General features: G+C 44.4%; 1 protein-coding gene across 1 annotated transcript in view; it reads left to right on the top strand.

Annotated features, from left to right (window-relative positions):
* The window catches only part of pde1a (phosphodiesterase 1A, calmodulin-dependent), an 88,676-nt gene extending 66,192 nt beyond the window's left edge, over positions 1-22,484 (top strand). The window contains exons 12-15 of the mRNA XM_056288977.1: positions 4,322-4,442; positions 15,766-15,950; positions 21,963-22,172; positions 22,429-22,484. Of these exons, the coding sequence (XP_056144952.1) occupies positions 4,322-4,442; positions 15,766-15,950; positions 21,963-22,172; positions 22,429-22,484 (572 nt within the window). The remainder of the gene's footprint in view (positions 1-4,321; positions 4,443-15,765; positions 15,951-21,962; positions 22,173-22,428) is intronic.
* The last annotated feature ends 576 nt before the right edge of the window (positions 22,485-23,060 follow it).

Raw genomic sequence — 23,060 nt, 5'->3', positions numbered from 1 at the left:
CGGAGCCCTACAAAACGACCTTCAACAGGCCACTAATGTGCAGGTTTCTGCTCAAACAGTGAGAAACAGAATGCATGAGGATGGTATGAGGGCCCGACGTCCACAATTGGGGCCTGTGCTCACAGCCCAACACCGTGCAGCCCGATTGACCTTTGCCAGAGAACATCTTGGTTGGCAGATTCGCCATTGGCGCCCTGTGCTCTTCACAGATGAGAGCAGGTTCACACTGAACACATGTGACAGACGTGAGAGAGTCTGGAGACGCTGTGGAGAACGTTCTGCTGCCTGCAACATCCTCCAGCATGACCGGTTTGGCGGTGGGTCAGTGATGGTCTGGGGAGGCATATCCTTGGAGGGCCGCACAGACCTCTACGTGCTAGCCAGAGGTACCGTGACTGCCATTAGGTACCAGGATGAGATCCTCAGACCCATTGTCAGACCATATGCTGGTGCAGTGGGCCCTGGGTTCCTGCTCATGCATGACAATGCTCGTCCTCATGTGGCCAGAGTGTGTCAGCAGTTCCTGTATGTCGAGGGCATTGATGCTATGGACTGGCCTGCACGTTCCCCAGACCTGAATCCAATCGAGCACCTCTGGGACATCATGTCTCGTACCATCCGCCAACGCGATGTCGCACCACAGACTGTCCAGGAGTTGACCGATGCCCTGATCCAGGTCTGGGAGGAGATCCCTCATGGGGACCATCCGTCGTCTCATCAGGAGCATGCCCAGATGTTGTAGGGAGTGCATACAGGCACGTGGAGGCCACACACACTACTGAGCCTCATTTTGAATCGTCTTGACGAATTTCCACAGAAGTTGGATCAGCCTATGTTCTCATTTTCCACTTTGATTTTGAGTATGATTCTGAATCCAGACCTTAATGGGCTAATGATTTTGATTTCCATTGATCATTCTTAGGTTATTTTGCTCTAAACACATTCCTCTGTCTAATAAATAAAGATTTTCAGCTGAAATATTTCATTCATCGAGGTCTATATTGTGTTTTTAGGTGTACCCTTTATTTTTTTGAGCATTATAGATTGTTTAACACAATCCTGGAAAGTGAGAGGATGCCTGAGGAGTGGAGAAGAAGCATACTGGTACCGATTTTCAAGAACAAGGGCGATGTGCAGAACTGTAGCAACTACAGAGGTATAAAGTTGATCAGCCACAGCATGAAGATATGGGAAAGAGTAATAGAAGCTAGGTTAAGAGGAGAGGTGATGATCAGCAGCAGCAGTATGTTCATGCCATGAAAGAGCACCACAGATGTGATGTTTGCTTTGAGAGTGTTGATGGAGAAGTATAGAGAAGGCCAGAAGGAGGTACATTGTGTCTTTGTGGATTTAGAGAAAGCATACGACAGGGTGCCGAGAGAGGAGGTGTGGTACTGTATGAGGAAGTCGGGAGTTGCAGAGAAGTATGTAGGAGTGGTGCAGGATGTGTATGAGGGAAGTGGGACAGTGGTGAGGTGTGTGGTTGGAATGACAGATGGGTTCAAGGTGGAGGTGGGACTACATCAAGGATTGGCTCTTAGCCCTTTCTTGTTTGCAATGGTGATGGACAGGTTGACGGACGAGATCAAGCAGGAGTCTCTGTGGACTATTATGTTTGTGGATGACATTGTGATCTGTAGTGAGAGTTGGGAGCAGGTTGAGGAGAGCCTGGAGAGGTGGAGGTATGCACTGGAGAGAAGGGGAATGAAAGTCAGTAGGAGCAAGATGGAATACATATGTGTGAATGAGAGGGAGGACAGTGGAATGGTCAGGATGCAAGGAGTGGAGGTGACAAAGATGGATGAGTTTAAATACTCGGGGTCAACTGTCCAAAGTAGCAGGGAGTGCAGGAGAGAGGTGAAGAAGAGAGTGAAGGCAGGGTGGAGTGGGTGGAGAAGAGTGTCAGGAGTGATTTGTGACCATAGGGTACCAGCAAGAGTTAAAGGGAAGGTTTACAAGATGGTAGTGAGACCAGCTATGTTATATGGTTTGGAGACAGTGGCACTGATGAAAAGACAGGAGAAGGAGCTGGAGGTGGCAGAGATGAAGATGATAAGATTTTCATTGGGAGTGATGAAGAAGGACAGGATTAGGAACAAGTATATTAGAGGGACAGCTCAGGTTGGACAGTTTAGAGACAAAGCAAGAGAGACAAGATGGAGATGGTTTGGACATGTGTGGAGGAGAGATGCTGGGTATACTGGGAGAAGGATGCTGAATATGGAGCTGCCAGGGAAGAGGAGAAGAGGAAGGCCAAAGAGGAGGTTTATGGATGTGGTGAGGGAGGACATGCAGGTGGCTGGAGTGACAGAGGAAGATGCAGAAGACAGGAAGAGATAGAAGTGGATGATCCGCTGTGGCGCCCCCTAACGGGAGCAGCTGAAAGTAATAGTAGTAGTAGTAGTAGTAGTAGTAGTAGTAATTGTGTTGTAGTGTTGTTATTCTATGTTAAGTACACTGAGAGAACCATGTAACTGGAGTCAAATTCCATGTTTGTGCAAACCCACATGGTCAATAAACCTGATCCTGATTGTGAGTCTGAAGTGCTGTTGATGCACCAACCTCAGTTCTAATCTTGGGAAATATCAAGTCTATCCTCCACATACTCATTTTATGAATTCATGTTTATCAAGTACAAACCCCAATTCCAATAAAGTTGGGACGTTGTGTAAAACGTGAATAAAAACAGAATACAATGATTTGCAAATCCTTTTCCACCTATATTCAATTGAATACACTACAAAGACAAGATTTTTGATGTTCAAACTGATCAACTTTATTGTTTTTTGCAAATATTCACTCATTTTGAATTTGATACCTGCAACACGCTCCAAAGAAGCTGGGACAGGGGCAACAAAAGACTGGGAAAGTTGAGGAATGCTCAAAAAACACCTGTCTGGAACATTCCACAGGTGAACAGGTTAACTGGAAACAGGTGAGTGTCATGATGGGGTAGAAAAGGAGCATCCCTGAAAGGCTCAGTCGTTCACAAGCAAGGATGGGGCGAGGGTCACCACTTTGTGAACAACTGTGTGAGCAAATAGTCCAACAGTTTAAGAACAACGTTTCTCAACGTACAACTGCAAGGAATTTAGGGATTTCATCATCTCCAGTCCATAATATCATCACAAGATTCAGAGAATCCCGAGAAATCTCTGCATGTAAGCTGCAAGGCCGAAAACCAACATTGAATGCCCGTGACCTTCGATCCCTCAGGCGCCACTGCATTAAAAACCGACATCATTGTGTAAAGGATATGACCACGTGGGCTCAGGAGCACTTGGGAAAACCATGGTCAGTTAACACAGTTGGTCGCTACATCTACAAGTGCAAGTTAAACTCTACCGTGCAAAGCCAAAGCCAGATATCAACACCACCCAGAAACACCGCCGGCTTCTCTGGCCTGAGCTCATCTGAGATGGACTGACGCAAAGTGGACAAGTGTGCTGTGGTCTGACGAGTCCACATTTCACATTGTTTTTGGAAATCATGGATGTCGTGTCCTCCGGGCTAAAGAGGAAAAGGACTATCCAGATTGTTATCAGCGCAGAGTCCAAAAGCCAGCATCTGTGGTGGTATGGGGGGGTGTTAGTGCCCATGGCATCATGGGTAACTTGCACATCTGGGAAGGCACCATTCATGCTGAAAGGTACGTACAGGTTTTGCAGCAACATGTGCTGCCATCCAAGCGACGTCTTTTCCAGGGACGTCCCTGCTTATTTCAGCAAGACAATGCCAGGCCACATTCTGCACGTGTTACACCAGCGGGGCTTCGTAGTAAAAGAGTGCGGGTACTGGACTGGCCTGCCTGCAGTCCAGACCTGTCTCCCATTGAACATGTGTGGCGCATTATGAAGCGCAAAATACGACAACGGAGACCCCGGACTGTTAAGCTACTGAAGTCGTACATCAGCAAGAATGGGAAAGAATTCCACCTACAAAGCTTCAACAAGTAGTGTCCTCAGTTCCCAAACGCTTATTGAGTGTTGTTAAAAGGAAAGGTGGTGTAACACAGTGGTGAACATGCCCCTGTCCCAGCTTCTTTGGAGCGTGTTGCAGGCATCACATTCAACATGAGGGAATATTTGCAAAAAAACAATAAAGTTTATCAGTTTGAACATTAAATATCTTGTCTTTGTAGTGTATTCAACTGAATATAGGTGGAAAAGGATTTGCTAATCGTTGTATTCTGTTTTTATTTACGTTTTACACAACGTCCCAACTTCACTGGAATTGGGGTTTGTACATGTAGGTATCTAGCATATATTCATTGTGACTTTGCTCACTCTCACTGTCCTCCATGTGTCCCCCATGTGTGTAGGTTTCATAGACTTCATCGTGGAGCCAACATTCAGTGTCCTGATTGACGCAGCAGAGAAAGTGATGTCTCCACTGATAGAAGAAGACAGACTGGGCCAAGAAACTGGAAACAGGAGGTCTAGGTACAACTATGACCAGTAATATAGATGGGCTCTGTAGTTATTAGCATATTAAATGATATGCTATTACTATATAATGTCTGCTGTGACTATTACATTTACTGTTGTTCTCACTATTACCATGATTACTATCTCTATTACTATAGTGTAACTATACTATTACTACCTATATTACTATACTGTAACTACGCTATTACTACTGTTATTGCTATATTGTAACTACCCTATTACTACCTCTATTACTATACTGTAACTATACTATTACTACCTATTTTACTATACTGTAACTACACTATTACTACCTCTATTACTATACTGTAACTATACTATTACTACCTCTCTTACTATACTGTAACTACACTATTACTACCTCTATTTCTATACTGTAACTACATTATTACTATACTGTAACTATACTATTACTACCTCTATTACTATACTGTAACTACACTATTATTAAATATCTATTACTATACTGTAACTATACTATTACCATCTATCTTACTATACTGCAACTACACTATTACTATACTGTAACTACACTATTACTACCTCTATTACTATACTGTAACTATACTATTACTATCTATCTTACTATACTGCAACTACACTATTACTACCTCTATTACTATACTGTAACTACACTATTACTACCTCTATTACTATACTGTAACTACACTATTACTATCTATCTTACTATACTGCAACTACACTATTACTATACTGTAACTACACTATTACTACCTCTATTACTATACTGTAACTATACTATTACTATCTATCTTACTATACTGTAACTATACTATTACTACCTCTATTGCTATACTGGAACTACACTACTACTACCTCTATTGCTATACTGGGACTATAATATTACTACCTATATTACTATACTGGAACTACGATATTACTACCTCTATTACTATACTGGAACCATACTATTGTTACCTATTACTATATTGTAACTAAACTATTACTACCCCTATTATTATACTGTAACTATACTATTACTCCCTTTCATCATCTTCATCGGCGGTCACTCAGGGTCGAGTGTGACTGTCCTCCTGCTTGGTCCTTGTGGGTCTTCAGGTGGGTGAAGAGGCCGATCCTGGAGCTGCATATTTTGGTGCAGTGTGGGCAGGGGTGGGTGGTGGTAGTCGTGGGATTGGTTTGGGCCTTTTTGGTGGAAACTCCCTCCTTTCTGAGTCTGCGCTTGTCTTCTGCAGCACAGTGGAGATCGTTATTATATAGTGCAGCTCCTTCCCGGACAAGTTTTCTCCAGGTCCCCCTGTTGGTTGCTGTGTCCTCCCAGGTCTTAGGGTCTATGTGGCATTTTTTGGATGTTCGCTTGGATGTTATCCTTATACCTTTTCTTTTGACCTCCCGGGGCACGTTTCCTGTGAGAAGCTGGGAGTATAGGACTTGTTTTGGAAGGCGAGAGTCAGGCATACGGATGACATGGCTAGTCCATCTGAGCTGGTGTTGGTCGATGGTGGCAGTGATAGCGGGAATGTTAGCCTCCTCCAGGATGCTGGTGTTGGTGCGTCTATCTTCCCAGGTGATCTTGAGAATTTTTCGGAGGTACTTCTGATGATGTGCCTCTAGTGCCTTCAGGTGCCTGCTGTATGTGGTCCAGGATTCTGATCCATACAGTAGGGTTGGCAACACTACCATTCTGTAGAACAGAATTTTCGTCCTGACCTGGAGGTCCGGGTTTTCAAAGACCCCTTTCCTCAGTCTTTAGAAAACCCCACTGGCACAACAGAGGTGGTGGTGTATTTCCTCATCAATGTGAGCTTTGAAGGATAGGAGGCTTCCGAGATATTTAAAGTGGTCCACATTTTCCAGTCTGGTTTCGTCAACATAGATAGTTGGGTGTGGAGCAGGGTTATTCGTGTTGGGTGGTGGCTGGTAGAGGATCTGGGTCTTTTTTATGCTAACGGCCAGACCAAGCTGCTTGTATGCCTTGGCAGAAGCATCCAGAATGCACTGTAGGTCCTCTTCTGACTGGGCCACGAGGGCGTTGTCATCAGCATACTGCAGCTCCATGATGGAATTGGTGGTGGTGCTGCTGCTTTTAGCCCTGAATCTGTTGATGTTCAGGAGTTGTCTGTCGGTGCTGTACATGATTCTGACTCTATTACCATACTGGAACTATTCTATTACTACCTCTATTACTATACAGGAACTATATTACTAACTATGTTATTGTACTGTAACTATACTATTACTACCTCTATTACAATACTGTAACTATACTATTACTACCTCTATTTCTATACTGGAACTATAATATTACAATTCTGTAACTATACTATTACTACCTTTATTACTATACAGGAATTAAACTATAACTACCTCTATTAATAAACTGTAACTATACTACTACTACCTCTATTTCTATACTGGAACTATAATATTACCATACTATAACTATACTATTACGAATTAGTTACTACTTCACAACCTCTTATAGGGCATTCAAATTAATGCTAAACAGCTTCTGTTAGCATCATTCTCATGGTGTTGAATGGGGACAGATGTTTTTGTTCTCTTGGTGTTGAATGGAAACAGATGTTTTTGTTCTCTTGGTGTTGAATGGAGACAGATGTTTTTGTTCTCATGGTGTTGAATGGAGACAGATGTTTTTGTTCTCATGGTGTTGAATGGAGACAGATGTTTTTGTTCTCTTGGTGTTGAATGTAGACAGATGTTTTTGTTCTCATGGTGTTGAATGTAGACAGATGTTTTTGTTCTCTTGGTGTTGAATGTAGACAGATGTTTTTTCTCATGGTGTTGAATGTAGACAGATGTTTTTGACCTCATGGTGTTGAATGGAGACAGATGTTTTTGTTCTCTTGGTGTTGAATGGAGACAGGTGTTTTTGTTCTCATGGTGTTGAATGTAGACAGATGTTTTTGTTCTCTTGGTGTTGAATGTAGACAGATGTTTTTGTTCTCATGGTGTTGAATGTAGACAGATGTTTTTGTTCTCTTGGTGTTGAATGGAGACAGATGTTTTTGTTCTCATGGTGTTGAATGGAGACAGATGTTTTTGTTCTCGTTTGTCGGAGACAGATGTTTTTGTTGTCGTGGTCTTTAATTGAGACAGATGTTTTTGTTCTCATGGTGTTGAATGGGGACAGATGTTTTTGTTCTCATGTGTCGGAGACAGATGTTTTTGTTCTCATGGTGTTGAAAGGGGACAGATGTTTTTTGTTCTCATGGTGTTGAATGGGGACAGATGTGTTTTGTTCTCATGGTGTTGAATGGAGACAGGTGTTTTTGTTCTCATGGTGTTGAATGGGGACAGATGTTTTTGTTTCATGGTGTTGAATGGAGACAGATGTTTTTGTTCTCGTTGTGTTTGATGTAGACAGATCTTTTTGTTCTCATGGTGTTGAATGGGGACAAATGTTTTTGTTCTCATGGTGTTGAATGGAAACAGATGTTTTTGTTCTCCTGGTGTTCGATGGAGACAGATCTTTTTGTTCTGATTGCTGTTGAATGGAGACAGATGTTTTTGTTCTCATGGTGTTGAATGGAGACAGATGTTTTTGTTCTCCTGGTGTTCGATGGAGACAGATCTTTTTGTTCTGATTGCTGTTGAATGGAGACAGATGTTTTTGTTCTCATGGTGTTGAATGGAGACAGATGTTTTTGTTCTCATGGTGTTGAATGGAGACAGATGTTTTTGTTCTCTTGGTGTTGAATGGAGACAGATGTTTTTTGTTCTCATGGTGTTGAATGGAGACAGGTGTGTTTGTTCTCATGGTGTTGAATGGGGACAGATGTTTTTGTTTTCATGGTGTTGAATGGAGACAGATGTTTTTGTTCTCTTGGTGTTGAATGGGGACAGATGTTTTTGTTCTCTTGGTGTTTGATGTAGACAGATGTTTTTGATCTCATGCTGTTGAATAGAGACAGATGTTTTTGTTCTCATGATGTTGAATGGAGACAGATGTTTTTTTTCTCATGTTTCGGAGACAGATGTTTTTGTTCTCATGGTGTTGAATGGGGACAGATGTTTTTTGTTCTCATGGTGTTGAATGGAAACAGATGTTTTTGTTCTCATGGTGTTGAATGGGGACAGATGTTTTTTGTTCTCATGGTGTTGAATGGAGACAGGTGTTTTTGTTCTCATGGTGTTGAATAGAGACAGATGTTTTTGTTCTCATGCTGTTGAATAGAGACAGATGTTTTTGTTCTCATGTGTTGAATGGAGACAGATGTTTTTGTTCTCATGTGTCGGAGACAGATGTTTTTGTTCTCATGGTGTTGAATGGGGACAGATGTTTGTTGTTCTCATGGTGTTGAATGGAGACAGATGTTTTTGTTCTCGTTTGTCGGAGACAGATGTTTTTGTTGTCGTGGTCTTTAATTGAGACAGATGTTTTTGTTCTCGTAGTGTTGAAACAGGTGTTTCTGTAATCTGGACTCCCACATCTAGACTCCCACATCTAGACTCCCACATCTAGACTCCCACATCTAGACTCCCACGCTGAAGAATGCAGTCCTAACTCCAAAATTCAGCTTCATTGAACTTTGAACCCAGTGTCCTTTGAGAGGTGTATACATAAGACTTTACACCTGCTGGTCCAACATGGAACAACAGCTGATTGTGTGTGCTTGACAATCCTCTGGACAATGCAGTGTTAGTATGAGGGAGTACAGAGGACATGGAGAAGACTCATTTGCTTGGAGAAATGTTCACTTTCGCGTGACACTGCCACGTGTTGTGAGTGTAAGTAGAGGTCTACACTACTGTGGTCCTATGTGCACACAAAGTGTACATTCATGCAACACACATGGAAACCCCAAAAAGGATAAATTAGAAAAGACAAAGTGAAAATGACTAATAGTCACTTTTGAAAAGTTATATATTATGAGTTTATTCAGGGAACAAGGCATCAGTAGCCAGAAATTACTTTCCCAACAGATGCAAGAACTGAAACTGGAACAACTGAAATCTCCATTTCTAACATGGGAAGTTCACAAATCTAAACAATGAGACTGGATGTAAGGGTTAGGGTAAGGGTTAGGGTTAGTGTTAGGGTAAGTGTTAGGGTTAGGGTAAGGGTTAGGGTTAGTGTTAGGGTTAGTGTTAGGTTAGTGTTAGGGTAAGGGTTAGGGTTAGGGTTAGTGTTAGGTTAGTGTTTGGGTTAGTGTTAGGGTTAGGGTAAGGGTTAGGGTTAGGGTTAGTGTTAGGGTTAGTGTTAGGTTAGTGTTAGGGTAAGGGTTAGGGTTAGGGTTAGTGTTAGGTTAGTGTTTGGGTTAGTGTTAGGGTTAGGGTAAGGGTTAGGGTTAGGGGTTAGTGTTAGGGTTAGTGTTAGGGTTAGGGTTAGTGTTAGGGCTAGGGTAAGGGTTAGGGTTAGTGTTAGGGTTAGTGTTAGGGTTAGGGTTAGTGTTAGGGTTAGGGTAAGGGTAAGGGTTAGTGTTAGGGTAAGGGTAAGGGTTAGTGTTAGGGTTAGGGTAAGGGTTAGGGTTAGTGTTAGGGTTAGGGTAAGGGTAAGGGTTAGGGTTAGGGTTAGGGTAAGGGTAAGGGTTAGTGTTAGGGTTAGGGTTAGGGTTACTGTTAGGGTAAGGGTTAGGGTTACTGTTAGGGTTAGGGTAAGGGTTAGGGTTAGGTTTGGGTTAGGGTTAGTGTTAGGTTTAGGGTAAGGGTTAGGGTTAGTGTTAGGGTTAGGGTAAGGGTTAGGGTTAGGGTTAGTGTAAATCTAGGTATGAGTATCACTACTGTGCTTACTGCTGTACTGTTAGCGCTCCATCTGAGGTAACGTCAACTACCTCTTAAGGACCACTCTACAACTTGCTGATCCCAGATCATCTCTTACATACAGAGGCCTACACCGACTATCCTGTAGGGGTGACGGAGCTTACCCCCCCCACACACACACACACACAGACGAAATGAAATAGAGAAAACTGCATCTCCTAAGAAACAGCTACCCCTGGCGGAAGTATGGCTTTTTACCGTTATCCTAACTTATTTTATAATGATCCCATTACAACATGTCTCCCCTTTAAATCCCCACATCCCCCAAATGTAAATGATAAAACCATAACAGTGGTGTGTCTGTGTGTGTGTGTGTGTGTGTGTGTGTGTACACCTTGCACCTGAAAAGCATGACACATTCAATGTTCAGGCCAACAAAAACTGTCCCGTTACACACGCAGTCTGTCTGGAGGTTCGGGATTGCTCTGTGATCTGTGCAATACCCCCGGTGACCCAGCAGGCACCGCTGGTGAGGGTGTTTTGGGTGGATCTGGTGTTGAGGGCATGAGAGGGGTCAGTGTGAGCCTGTCTATCCTCTTCAGGGGACACAGACACCTCTGCCTGTGTCTCTCTCCCTGGCATAGTCACTGGCGGACCTGCTGCCACAGTAGTCTGTCTCACCATTGGCCACTCTGTGGGTACTGTCTCTGAGCCTGAGTCATGACGCCTGCGGACCTGCTGCCACAGTAGTCTGTCTCACCATTAGCCACTCTGTGGGTACTGTCTCTGAGCCTGAGTCATGATGCATGCGGACCTGCTGCCACAGTAGTCTGTCTCACCATTGGCCACTCTGTGGGTACTGTCTCTGAGCCTGAGTCATGACGCCTGCGGACCTGCTGCCACAGTAGTCTGTCTCACCATTAGCCACACTGTGGGTACTGTCTCTGAGCCTGAGTCATGACGCATGCGGACCTGCTGCCACAGTAGTCTGTCTCACCATTGGCCACACTGTGGGTACTGTCTCTGAGCCTGAGTCATGATGCATGCGGACCTGCTGCCACAGTAGTCTGTCTCACCATTGGCCACACTGTGGGTACTGTCTCTGAGCCTGAGTCATGACGCATGCGGACCTGCTGCCACAGTAGTCTGTCTCACCATTGGCCACTCTGTGGGTACTGTCTCTGAGCCTGAGTCATGATGCATGCGGACCTGCTGCCACAGTAGTCTGTCTCACCTTTGGCCACTCTTTGGGTACTGTCTCTGAGCCTGAGTCATGATGCATGCGGACCTGCTGCCACAGTAGTCTGTCTCACCATTGGCCACTCTGTGGGTACTGTCTCTGAGCCTGAGTCATGATGCATGCGGACCTGCTGCCACAGTAGTCTGTCTCACCATTGGCCACTCTGTGAGTACTGTCTCTGAGCTTGAGTCATGACGCCTGCGGACCTGCTGCCACAGTAGTCTGTCTCACCATTGGCCACACTGTGGGTACTGTCTCTGAGCCTGAGTCATGATGCATGCGGACCTGCTGCCACAGTAGTCTGTCTCACCATTGGCCACACTGTGGGTACTGTCTCTGAGCTTGAGTCATGATGCATGCGGACCTGCTGCCACAGTAGTCTGTCTCACCATTGGCCACACTGTGGGTACTGTCTCTGAGCCTGAGTCATGATGCATGCGGACCTGCTGCCACAGTAGTCTGTCTCACCATTGGCCACTCTGTGGGTACTGTCTCTGAGCCTGAGTCATGATGCATGCGGACCTGCTGCCACAGTAGTCTGTCTCACCATTGGCCACTCTGTGGGTACTGTCTCTGAGCCTGAGTCATGACGCCTGCGGACCTGCTGCCACAGTAGTCTGTCTCACCATTGGCCACTCTGTGGGTACTGTCTCTGAGCCTGAGTCATGATGCATGCGGACCTGCTGCCACAGTAGTCTGTCTCACCATTGGCCACTCTGTGGGTACTGTCTCTGAGCCTGAGTCATGATGCATGTGGACCTGCTGCCACAGTAGTCTGTCTCACCATTGGCCACTCTGTGGGTACTGTCTCTGAGCTTGAGTCATGACGCCTGCGGACCTGCTGCCACAGTAGTCTGTCTCACCATTGGCCACACTGTGGGTACTGTCTCTGAGCCTGAGTCATGATGCATGCGGACCTGCTGCCACAGTAGTCTGTCTCACCATTGGCCACTCTGTGGGTACTGTCTCTGAGCCTGAGTCATGACGCCTGCGGACCTGCTGCCACAGTAGTCTGTCTCACCATTGGCCACTCTGTGGGTACTGTCTCTGAGCCTGAGTCATGATGCATGCGGACCTGCTGCCACAGTAGTCTGTTTCACCATTGGCCACTCTGTGGGTACTGTCTCTGAGCCTGAGTCATGATGCATGCGGACCTGCTGCCACAGTAGTCTGTCTCACCATTGGCCACACTGTGGGTACTGTCTCTGAGCTTGAGTCATGACGCCTGCGGACCTGCTGCCACAGTAGTCTGTCTCACCATTGGCCACACTGTGGGTACTGTCTCTGAGCCTGAGTCATGACGCCTGCGGACCTGCTGCCACAGTAGTCTGTCTCACCATTGGCCACACTGTGGGTACTGTCTCTGAGCTTGAGTCATGACGCCTGCGGACCTGCTGCCACAGTAGTCTGTCTCACCATTGGCCACTCTGTGGGTACTGTCTCTGAGCCTGAGTCATGATGCATGCGGACCTGCTGCCACAGTAGTCTGTCTCACCATTGGCCACTCTGTGGGTACTGTCTCTGAGCCTGAGTCATGATGCATGCGGACCTGCTGCCACAGTAGTCTGTCTCACCATTGGCCACACTGTGGGTACTGTCTCTGAGCCTGAGTCATGACGCCTGCGGACCTGCTGCCACAGTAGTCTGTCTCACCATTGGCCACTCTGTGGGTACTGTCTCTGAGCCTGAGTCATGATGCATGCGGACCTGCTGCCACAGTAGTCTGTCTCACCATTGGCCACTCTGTGGGTACTGTCTCTGAGCTTGAGTCATGACGCCTGCGGACCTGCTGCCACAGTAGTCTGTCTCACCATTGGCCACTCTGTGGGTACTGTCTCTGAGCCTGAGTCATGATGCATGCGGACCTGCTGCCACAGTAGTCTGTCTCACCATTGGCCACTCTGTGGGTACTGTCTCTGAGCTTGAGTCATGACGCCTGCGGACCTGCTGCCACAGTAGTCTGTCTCACCATTGGCCACACTGTGGGTACTGTCTCTGAGCCTGAGTCATGATGCATGCGGACCTGCTGCCACAGTAGTCTGTCTCACCATTGGCCACTCTGTGGGTACTGTCTCTGAGCCTGAGTCATGATGCATGCGGACCTGCTGCCACAGTAGTCTGTCTCACCATTGGCCACACTGTGGGTACTGTCTCTGAGCCTGAGTCATGACGCCTGCGGACCTGCTGCCACAGTAGTCTGTCTCACCATTGGCCACACTGTGGGTACTGTCTCTGAGCCTGAGTCATGACGCCTGCGGACCTGCTGCCACAGTAGTCTGTCTCACCATTGGCCACACTGTGGGTACTGTCTCTGAGCCTGAGTCATGACGCCTGCGGACCTGCTGCCACAGTAGTCTGTCTCACCATTGGCCACTCTGTGGGTACTGTCTCTGAGCCTGAGTCATGATGCATGCGGACCTGCTGCCACAGTAGTCTGTCTCACCATTGGCCACTCTGTGAGTACTGTCTCTGAGCTTGAGTCATGACGCCTGCGGACCTGCTGCCACAGTAGTCTGTCTCACCATTGGCCACACTGTGGGTACTGTCTCTGAGCCTGAGTCATGACGCCTGCGGACAACACATCCACCAGTCAGCTTAACAACATGGGAGACTAGACCACTCCACCAAGACTAACCCCAGGCAGCCACTGCTGGTGGTTATTACTGCTCAAGTTTCTCACATAGACATGGTCATCTGGTTTTACTGTCTCTCGTGCATGGTGATCATGTCCCTCCTTTGCTTTTCCTGCTTTCTCTGCACTTTTGCCTTCATGTCTGGGCGCAGCAGGTCCAATCTCAACTTGGGCCTACGTCCCATCAGCATCTCTGCTGGAGTGCAAGCAGTTGTAGTCTGTGGCGTGAGGCCGTATTTAAAGAGGAAATGTGAAAGCCATGTACTAAGAGAGTCCGCTGTCATCCACTTCAGCCCCTCCTTCTCTGTCTGAACAGCCCATTTGGTGGGGTGGAAATGTAATGAACGCCATTCTGTTGCATGAGCCCACCGAGCAGCTCCCCGGTGAACGCTGGGCCATTATCAGTGACCAGAATCTCCACCAAACCATTTGAGGCTGGGTGGAGCAGCTCCCCGGTGAACGCTGGGCCATTATCAGTGACCAGAATCTCCACCAAACCATTTGAGGCTGGGTGGAGCAGCTCCCCGGTGAACGCTGGGCCATTAACAGTGACCAGAATCTCCACCAAACCATTTGAGGCTGGGTGGAGCAGCTCCCCGGTGAACGCTGGGCCATTATCAGTGACCAGAATCTCCACCAAACCATTTGAGGCTGGGTGGAGCAGCTCCCCGGTGAACGCTGGGCCATTATCAGTGACCAGAATCTCCACCAAACCATTTGAGGCTGGGTGGAGCAGCTCCCCGGTGAACGCTGGGCCATTAACAGTGACCAGAATCTCCACCAAACCATTTGAGGCTGGGTGGAGCAGCTCACCGGTGAACGCTGGGCCATTATCAGTGACCAGAATCTCCACCAAACCATTTGAGGCTGGGTGGAGCAGCTCACTGGTGAACGCTGGGCCGTCATCAGTGACCAGAATCTCCACCAAACCATTTGAGGCTGGGTGGAGCAGCTCACTGGTGAACGCTGGACCATTATCAGTGACCAGAATCTCCACCAAACCATTTGAGGCTGGGTGGAGCAGCTCACTGGTGAACGCTGGGCCGTCATCAGTGACCAGAATCTCCACCAAACCATTTGAGGCTGGGTGGAGCAGCTCACTGGTGAACGCTGGGCCGTCATCAGTGACCAGAATCTCCACCAAACCATTTGAGGCTGGGTGGAGCTGCTCACTGGTGAACGCTGGGCCGTCATCAGTGACCAGAATCTCCACCAAACCATTTGAGGCTGGGTGGAGCAGCTCCCCGGTGAACGCTGGGCCGTCATCAGTGACCAGAATCTCCACCAAACCATTTGAGGCTGGGTGGAGCAGCTCCCCGGTGAACGCTGGGCCGTCATCAGTGACCAGAATCTCCACCAAACCATTTGAGGCTGGGTGGAGCAGCTCCCCGGTGAACGCTGGGCCGTCATCAGTGACCCAATTGTCAGACCACCTACAGACTCAGGCAAACACTTGCCTGAGTTTGTCTATAGTTGTGTGGGATGTGATGTTGTTCATGATGTGGGCTTCTATCCATTTGGAGTGACATACACACAGAGACCAAATGAAATAGAGAGAACCCCACCCCCCGGAAACTCCTAAAAACAGCATCTCCTAACAAACAGCTACCCCTGGCAGGAGTAAGGCTGTATTACCATTATCCTAACTTGTTTTATAATAATCACATGGCAACAACAGCTGTTACTACTACTTACCTGTGTTAATATTACCAGTCTGCTTTCTTCACTCTCTCCCCTAGTCTGACAGGGAGTGGTTCTGTCACCGTTGAATCAGTACAGCGACACAGTACCGGTCGTAACGGGAACTGTGATGATGGACAGATGGACTTCTCTTTAACCGCCATTGACCTGACAGCTCTGAGGCTCTGCCTTACTGGAATTATTACAAGGAACAAGAACAAATGGAAGGAGCTCTCTGAACAAGGCAACTAACACACACACACACACACACACACACACACACACACACTAATAGACACACAAATACATACATACATACATACATACATACATACATACATACATACATACATACATACATACATACATACATACACACACACACACACATACATACACACACACACACACACACACACATATACATACATACATACATACATACATACATACATACATACATACATACACACTAATAGACACATACATACATACATACATACATACATACATACATACATACATACATACATACATACATACACACACACACACATACATACATACATACATACATACATACATACATACATACATACATACATACATACATAAACACACACACACGCACACACACACACATACACACACTAATAGACACACAAATACATACATGCATACATACATACATACTAATAGACACATACATACATACATACATACATACATACATACATACATACATACATACATACATACATACATACACACACACACACATACATACATACATACATACATACATACATACATACATACATACATACATACACACACACATACATACATACATACATACATACATACATACATACATAAACACACACACACGCACACACACACACACACTAATAGACACACAAATACATACATACATACATACATACATACATACATACATACATACATACATACATACATACATACATACACACACACACACACACACACACACATACATACATACATACATACATACATACATACATACATACATACAGACGTACGTACATACATACATACACACACACACACATACATACACACACACACACACATATACATACATACATACATACATACATACATACATACATACATACATACATACATACACACTAATAGACACATACATACATACATACATACATACATACATACATACATACATACATACACACACACACACACACACACACACATACATACATACATACATACATACATACATACATACATACATACATAAACACACACACACGCACACACACACACACATACACACACTAATAGACACACAAATACATACATGCATACATACATACATACTAATAGACACATACATACATACATACATACATACATACATACATACATACATACATACATACATACACACACACACGCATACATACATACATACATACATACATACATACATACATACATACATACATACATACATACATACACACACACACACATACATACATACATACATACATACATACATACATACATACATACATACATACATACATACATAAACACACACACACGCACACACACACACACACACTAATAGACACACAAATACATACATACATACATACATACATACACTACCGTTCAAAAGTTTGGGATCACATTGAAATGTCCATATTTTTGAAGGAAAAGCACTGTACTGTTCAATGAAGATAACTTTAAACTAGTCTTAACTTTAAAGAAATACACTCTATACATTGCTAATGTGGTAAATGACTATTCTAGCTGCAAATGTCTGGTTTTTGGTGCAATATCTACATAGGTGTATAGAGGCCCATTTCAAGCAACTATCACTCCAGTGTTCTAATGGTACAATGTGTTTGCTCATTGGCTCAGAAGGCTAATTGATGATTAGAAAACCCTTGTGCAATCATGTTCACACATCCGAAAACAGTTTAGCTCGTTACAGAAGCTACAAAACTGACCTTCCTTTGAGCAGATTGAGTTTCTGGAGCATCACATTTGTGGGGTCAATTAAACGCTCAAAATGGCCAGAAAAAGAGAACTTTCATCTGAAACTCGACAGTCTATTCTTGTTCTTAGAAATGAAGGCTATTCCATGCGAGAAATTGCTAAGAAATTGAAGATTTCCTACACCGGTGTGTACTACTCCCTTCAGAGGACAGCACAAACAGGCTCTAACCAGAGTAGAAAAAGAAGTGGGAGGCCGCGTTGCACAACTGAGCAAGAAGATAAGTACATTAGAGTCTCTAGTTTGAGAAACAGACGCCTCACAGGTCCCCAACTGGCATCTTCATTAAATAGTACCCGCAAAACACCAGTGTCAACATCTACAGTGAAGAGGCGGCTGCGGGATTCTGGGCTTCAGGGCAGAGTGGCAAAGAAAAAGCCATATCTGAGACTGACCAATAAAAGAAAAAGATTAAGATGGGCAAAGAACACAGACATTGGACAGAGGAAGACTGGAAAAAAGTGTTGTGGACGGATGAATCCAAGTTTGAGGTGTTTGGATCACAAAGAAGAACGTTTGTGAGACGCAGAACAAATGAAAAGATGCTGGAAGAATGCCTGACGCCATCTGTTAAGCATGGTGGAGGTAATGTGATGGTCTGGGGTTGCTTTGCTGCTGGTAAGGTGGGAGATTTGTACAGGGTAAAAGGGATTCTGAACAAGGAAGGCTATCACTCCATTTTGCAACGCCATGCCATACCCAGTGGACAGCGCTTGATTGGAGCCAATTTCATCCTACAACAGGACAATGACCCTAAACACACCTCCGAATTGTGCAAGAACTATTTAGAGCAGAAGCAGGCAGCTGGTATTCTATCGGTAATGGAGTGGCCAGCGCAGTCACCAGATCTGAACCCCATTGAGCTGTTGTGGGAGCAGCTTGACCGTATGGTATGCAAGAAGTGCCCATCCAACCAATCCAACTTGTGGGAGCTGCTTCTGGAAGCGTGGGGTGCAATTTCTCCAGATTACCTCAACAAATTAACAGCTAGAATGCCAAAGGTCTGCAATGCTGTAATTGCTGCAAATGGAGGATTCTTTGACGAAAGCAAAGTTTGATGTAAAAAAAATCTTATTTCAAATACAAATCATTATTTCTAACCTTGTCAATGTCTTGACTCTATTTTCTATTCATTTCACAACATATGGTGGTGAGTAAGTGTGACTTTTCATGGAAAACACAAAATTGTTTGGGTGATCCCAAACTTTTGAACGGTAGTGTACATACATACATACATACATACATACATACATACATACATACACACACACACACACATATACATACATACATACATACATACATACAGACGTACGTACATACATACATACATACACACACACACACATACATACATACATACATACATACATACATACATACGTACATACAGACGTACATACATACATACATACATACATACATACATACATACATACATACATACATACATAAACAAACACACACACACGCACACGTGCATACATACATACATACATACATACATGCATACATACATACATACATACATACATACATACATACATAAACAAACACACACACACACACAGTACGAGCTGGTTGATTTGTGTTAGGTTCAACGGTCTTTTCATCTCGCCCTTGATGTTTTGGACGGCTTGGTTGGAGTGGTAGTCTTTTTTCTTTCTTCTTTGTTTTTTTAACAACATATTCATTGGTTTTCAGGTTGCAAATCACATCACATTGTACATCAACGGTACAGAACACAGAAACCATTTTCACCCTGTTGTCCCTCCCATAACCCAATCCCTAGCAACTTAAGTACAAAAAAGATAATCATATAAAATTAATAAATTGTGTAACCTAAAGTAATGAGAAGGGAAAAAACCATGAAAAAGAAAGAAGATTTAAAGGGTGTTTTAATGGTCAATGTACACGATCATATAAAGCTACCCTACTCCCCCAGAGCTTGTTCTTGTTGAAACAAGACGAAACATTAACGTTACGCCTTAAGAAACACATAAAGGGTCTCCAGATATCATCAACAACATTCTGTTTACGTCTAACAATATGCATTATCTTTTCCACTGACATTGTTGACGCCATTTGTTTGATCCACATTCCAATTCTTGGTCCATCAATGTTTTTCCAATTAAGAGCAATTATACGTTTAGCTTGTCATATACACCTGTCTATGAAGCTGAACTCTCTGCTTTGTAAATGTGGGTTGGTAGGATATATACCAAGAATACAAAGCTTGGCATCCAATGGTAGTTTCCTTGATACAGTCTGATAGATCATGTCAATAACATCTTGCCAAAAGGTTTTCACTTTCACACATTCCCATATACAATGATATACTAGTGTTGCTCTTGTCTCCTTACACTTGATACCGGTATCAGGAACGTTATCATTAAACTTGTGCAATTTAACAGGAGTTATGTACGTCCACATCAGCCATTTATACTGAGTAAGTTTCAAGCTACTGCTGTTTGTCTGCCTCTGTGCCTCCTTACATGCCTCACTCAAGTCTTCTAAAGATACCCCCCCCCCTATATCTTCCTCCCTTAATCTCAGTTTGGATGCAGATGAATCGTCAGATCTGGACATAAACAAGTCATACAGAGTTGAAATTAACCCTTCATCATAACAATGTCTTGTGACTGCTACCTCTAATGTAGAAACGCCAGGTTTATCTAATGAACCATTTTGAGATGAGGATATAAAGATCCTAGTGGTGGTCTTTCTTGATCTTTGGGATTATTAGTTGTTCTTCAATAGGAATTTCTTTCAGGGTTTCCCATCTCTGCCTGACGCTTACTGTCATTTCTCCTTCTTTCCCGTTGTGTTTTTCCTGGACTGCCTCTACTTGGTGTTGTACTTCCGGGGGTCCGTGATGGTGGTGTCTGCTTGTTCTTCTCCCTCTACACCAGTTGCTGCTTTCTCATCTGGTTTGTTGATGTTTAGCTCCTCGATGCTCGTGTTGGGATGCTCTCTCAGATCTTTTTTCGTATGTTTTCGAGTTCCAGGTCTGTTACTCTTTGGTTTTCAATGGTGTTGCGCCTGACATGGGAGAGTTTGTTGGCATCTGGATTCAGTCTGTCCGTGGGGTGTTTCTCTCGCCAGATGTTGTAGGCAGCTTTGGACATTGAAGTTGACGTTCCTTGGTGTGGAGTTCCTCTGGTACTTGGTGGGTAGAGTTTGTTCCAGTAGCAGACTTTTCGATCCAAGCCTGGTTCCTCACTGGGCATAGTGGTCCTTGCTGATCCGCACGACGACCAATGCGGTATGGTGATTTAGTTAGTCGTAATTGCATCATTGTGTTTAATTGTCAGAGCCCCTTTGGCCGCTTGTATCGCTGGCTTGCCATACTTGCTTTACCCAGTCCGTGCCACGTGGAGGAGGGGTTGAACTTCTACGGACCTTATTATTATTATTATTATTATTATTATTATTATTATACACATCTGAAATGGATCCAGTTCCTTTGAGAAGTGAAGCCTCTGGCTAAGACCAACTTGCTGTCATGAATAAAAGTTGACGATTTAGAAGAGAACTTCTGGACTAGAACCTGGTTTTTGTGCCTGAGCTTGGAAATTTGCCCAAGTAGGTCCACATGAGAAACATGAGGTGAACTCTGTTAAAGTAGGTCCACATGAGGTGAACTCTGGTAAGGTTTAAGTTCAGTACGTCAGGCAGGAACGTTGCTCATTAAAAAATTTAAATACTGAGCTACAACACAGTGAAGACGCCAGTGAGGGAAGAAAACACTAGCTGCATAATGCATGCCAGTCCTGGTAGACCAGGGAAGACTGGGTCTGGTAGGTTAATTTATTAAAAATTTGGGCTTGGGACAAGTGGGAACATCTACTATTTGACAAATATAGCAGTTAAAGTGACGAAGATTAAGTAATAATCCAGAATCCTTTGCAAATAAATCATTAGAAGACAGTGTTGCTTACCTTTCTACTTAGTCTTTCAGCCATATCCTCCACTGATGGCTATGAGATATGGTTTAGTTGTCTGTCCAATTTTCAGTCTTGTTATTTCAAGATACAGAAGTCCATTGGTGATTATTCTGCAAACATATGAAGATAAAGATGAATGTGTAAAGAAAGACGAAGACACCATGATGTGTACTATTGTCATTTAAAGTGTTGATAAGAATTGGTCTGCGTGTTTCTTTGTGTGGGCGTCCAGAGGTCGCCAGTAAGAAGCGAGGGTTGTCCCCAGAGAGACGAGATGAGACGGAGCCTCATGTTAACAGTGACATCCAGTCAGAGGTGTTGTCCGGCCACAGCAGCCCTGATGGACAGGTCACTGGCCAGTTCACCAGCTCTTCCATCCCAGATGAAACATGTGATGAAGGGTCACCCCACCATCCTCCCACACATCACCTGACCTGGAATGGTGCGACACTCATCTCTCATCTTTTTTCTGTCAGTAGAAATGTTTTAATATAAAGTTATTGTTATTGTTTATTGTTTAACTATCCGGCACTAAGAATGCACTGGCTGCTGCATCCTCGGTGTCTGTGTTTATTGTTTAACTATCCATATTTTTAAATTGCCTCCTCCTGAATTTTCCTCTTAAATTCACTGACATATGGCTATTACCTGCCCTCTTGACTTTGCACTCACCTGTTGGCATGACCATTGTATTACAGGGGATGGGCCAGCAGAGGCAGAGGAGAAGGAAGATGAAGAACTTGAGAAAGCCTGACAACACTGCTTTTGCAGCCTACCATGGCAACTCACGATGACATTTTACCATGGCAACACACCATGGCATTTTACCACGGCAACACACCATGGAAAGTCACTATGGCTGCAGCATCAGATGTTTTTAGAGAAGAGTGTGAGAACTTCTTCACACCAGGGTTTCACACACAGCCAGAGGCCAGAACCTGTTGCAGGAAATGCAAAAACAGAAAGACAAACAGGCTGAAACTGGGCGTTCATTATGATTATTGTTTTTTTTATAATACGCTGGCATCATTACACCATCATGGTGCAGTGACATGCACTACAAGGTGTTGATGTCATATTTAAGATATATGAGACTGTACTGTCACACGCTGTTAATTTATTGAGTGAGAATTTCAAAATAAAAGTTCTGATGACAGGTCTTTTGCTAGACTACATCCATCATGATTAGTTGATGGTCCTAACACTCAGAAATAGCCCGCTAGCATGTCAGAAATAGCCTGCTGGCATGTCAGAAATAGCCTGCTAGCATTTCAGAAATAGCCTGCTAGCATGTCAGAAATAGCCTGCTAGCATGTCAGAAATAGCCTGC

The sequence above is a fragment of the Lampris incognitus genome, chromosome 11 (assembly GCF_029633865.1).
Source record: "Lampris incognitus isolate fLamInc1 chromosome 11, fLamInc1.hap2, whole genome shotgun sequence".
Classification (NCBI taxonomy): Eukaryota; Metazoa; Chordata; class Actinopteri; order Lampriformes; family Lampridae; genus Lampris; species Lampris incognitus.
The sequence above is the reverse complement of the archived record's forward strand: the minus strand, read 5'-3'. Positions and strand labels throughout refer to the sequence as shown.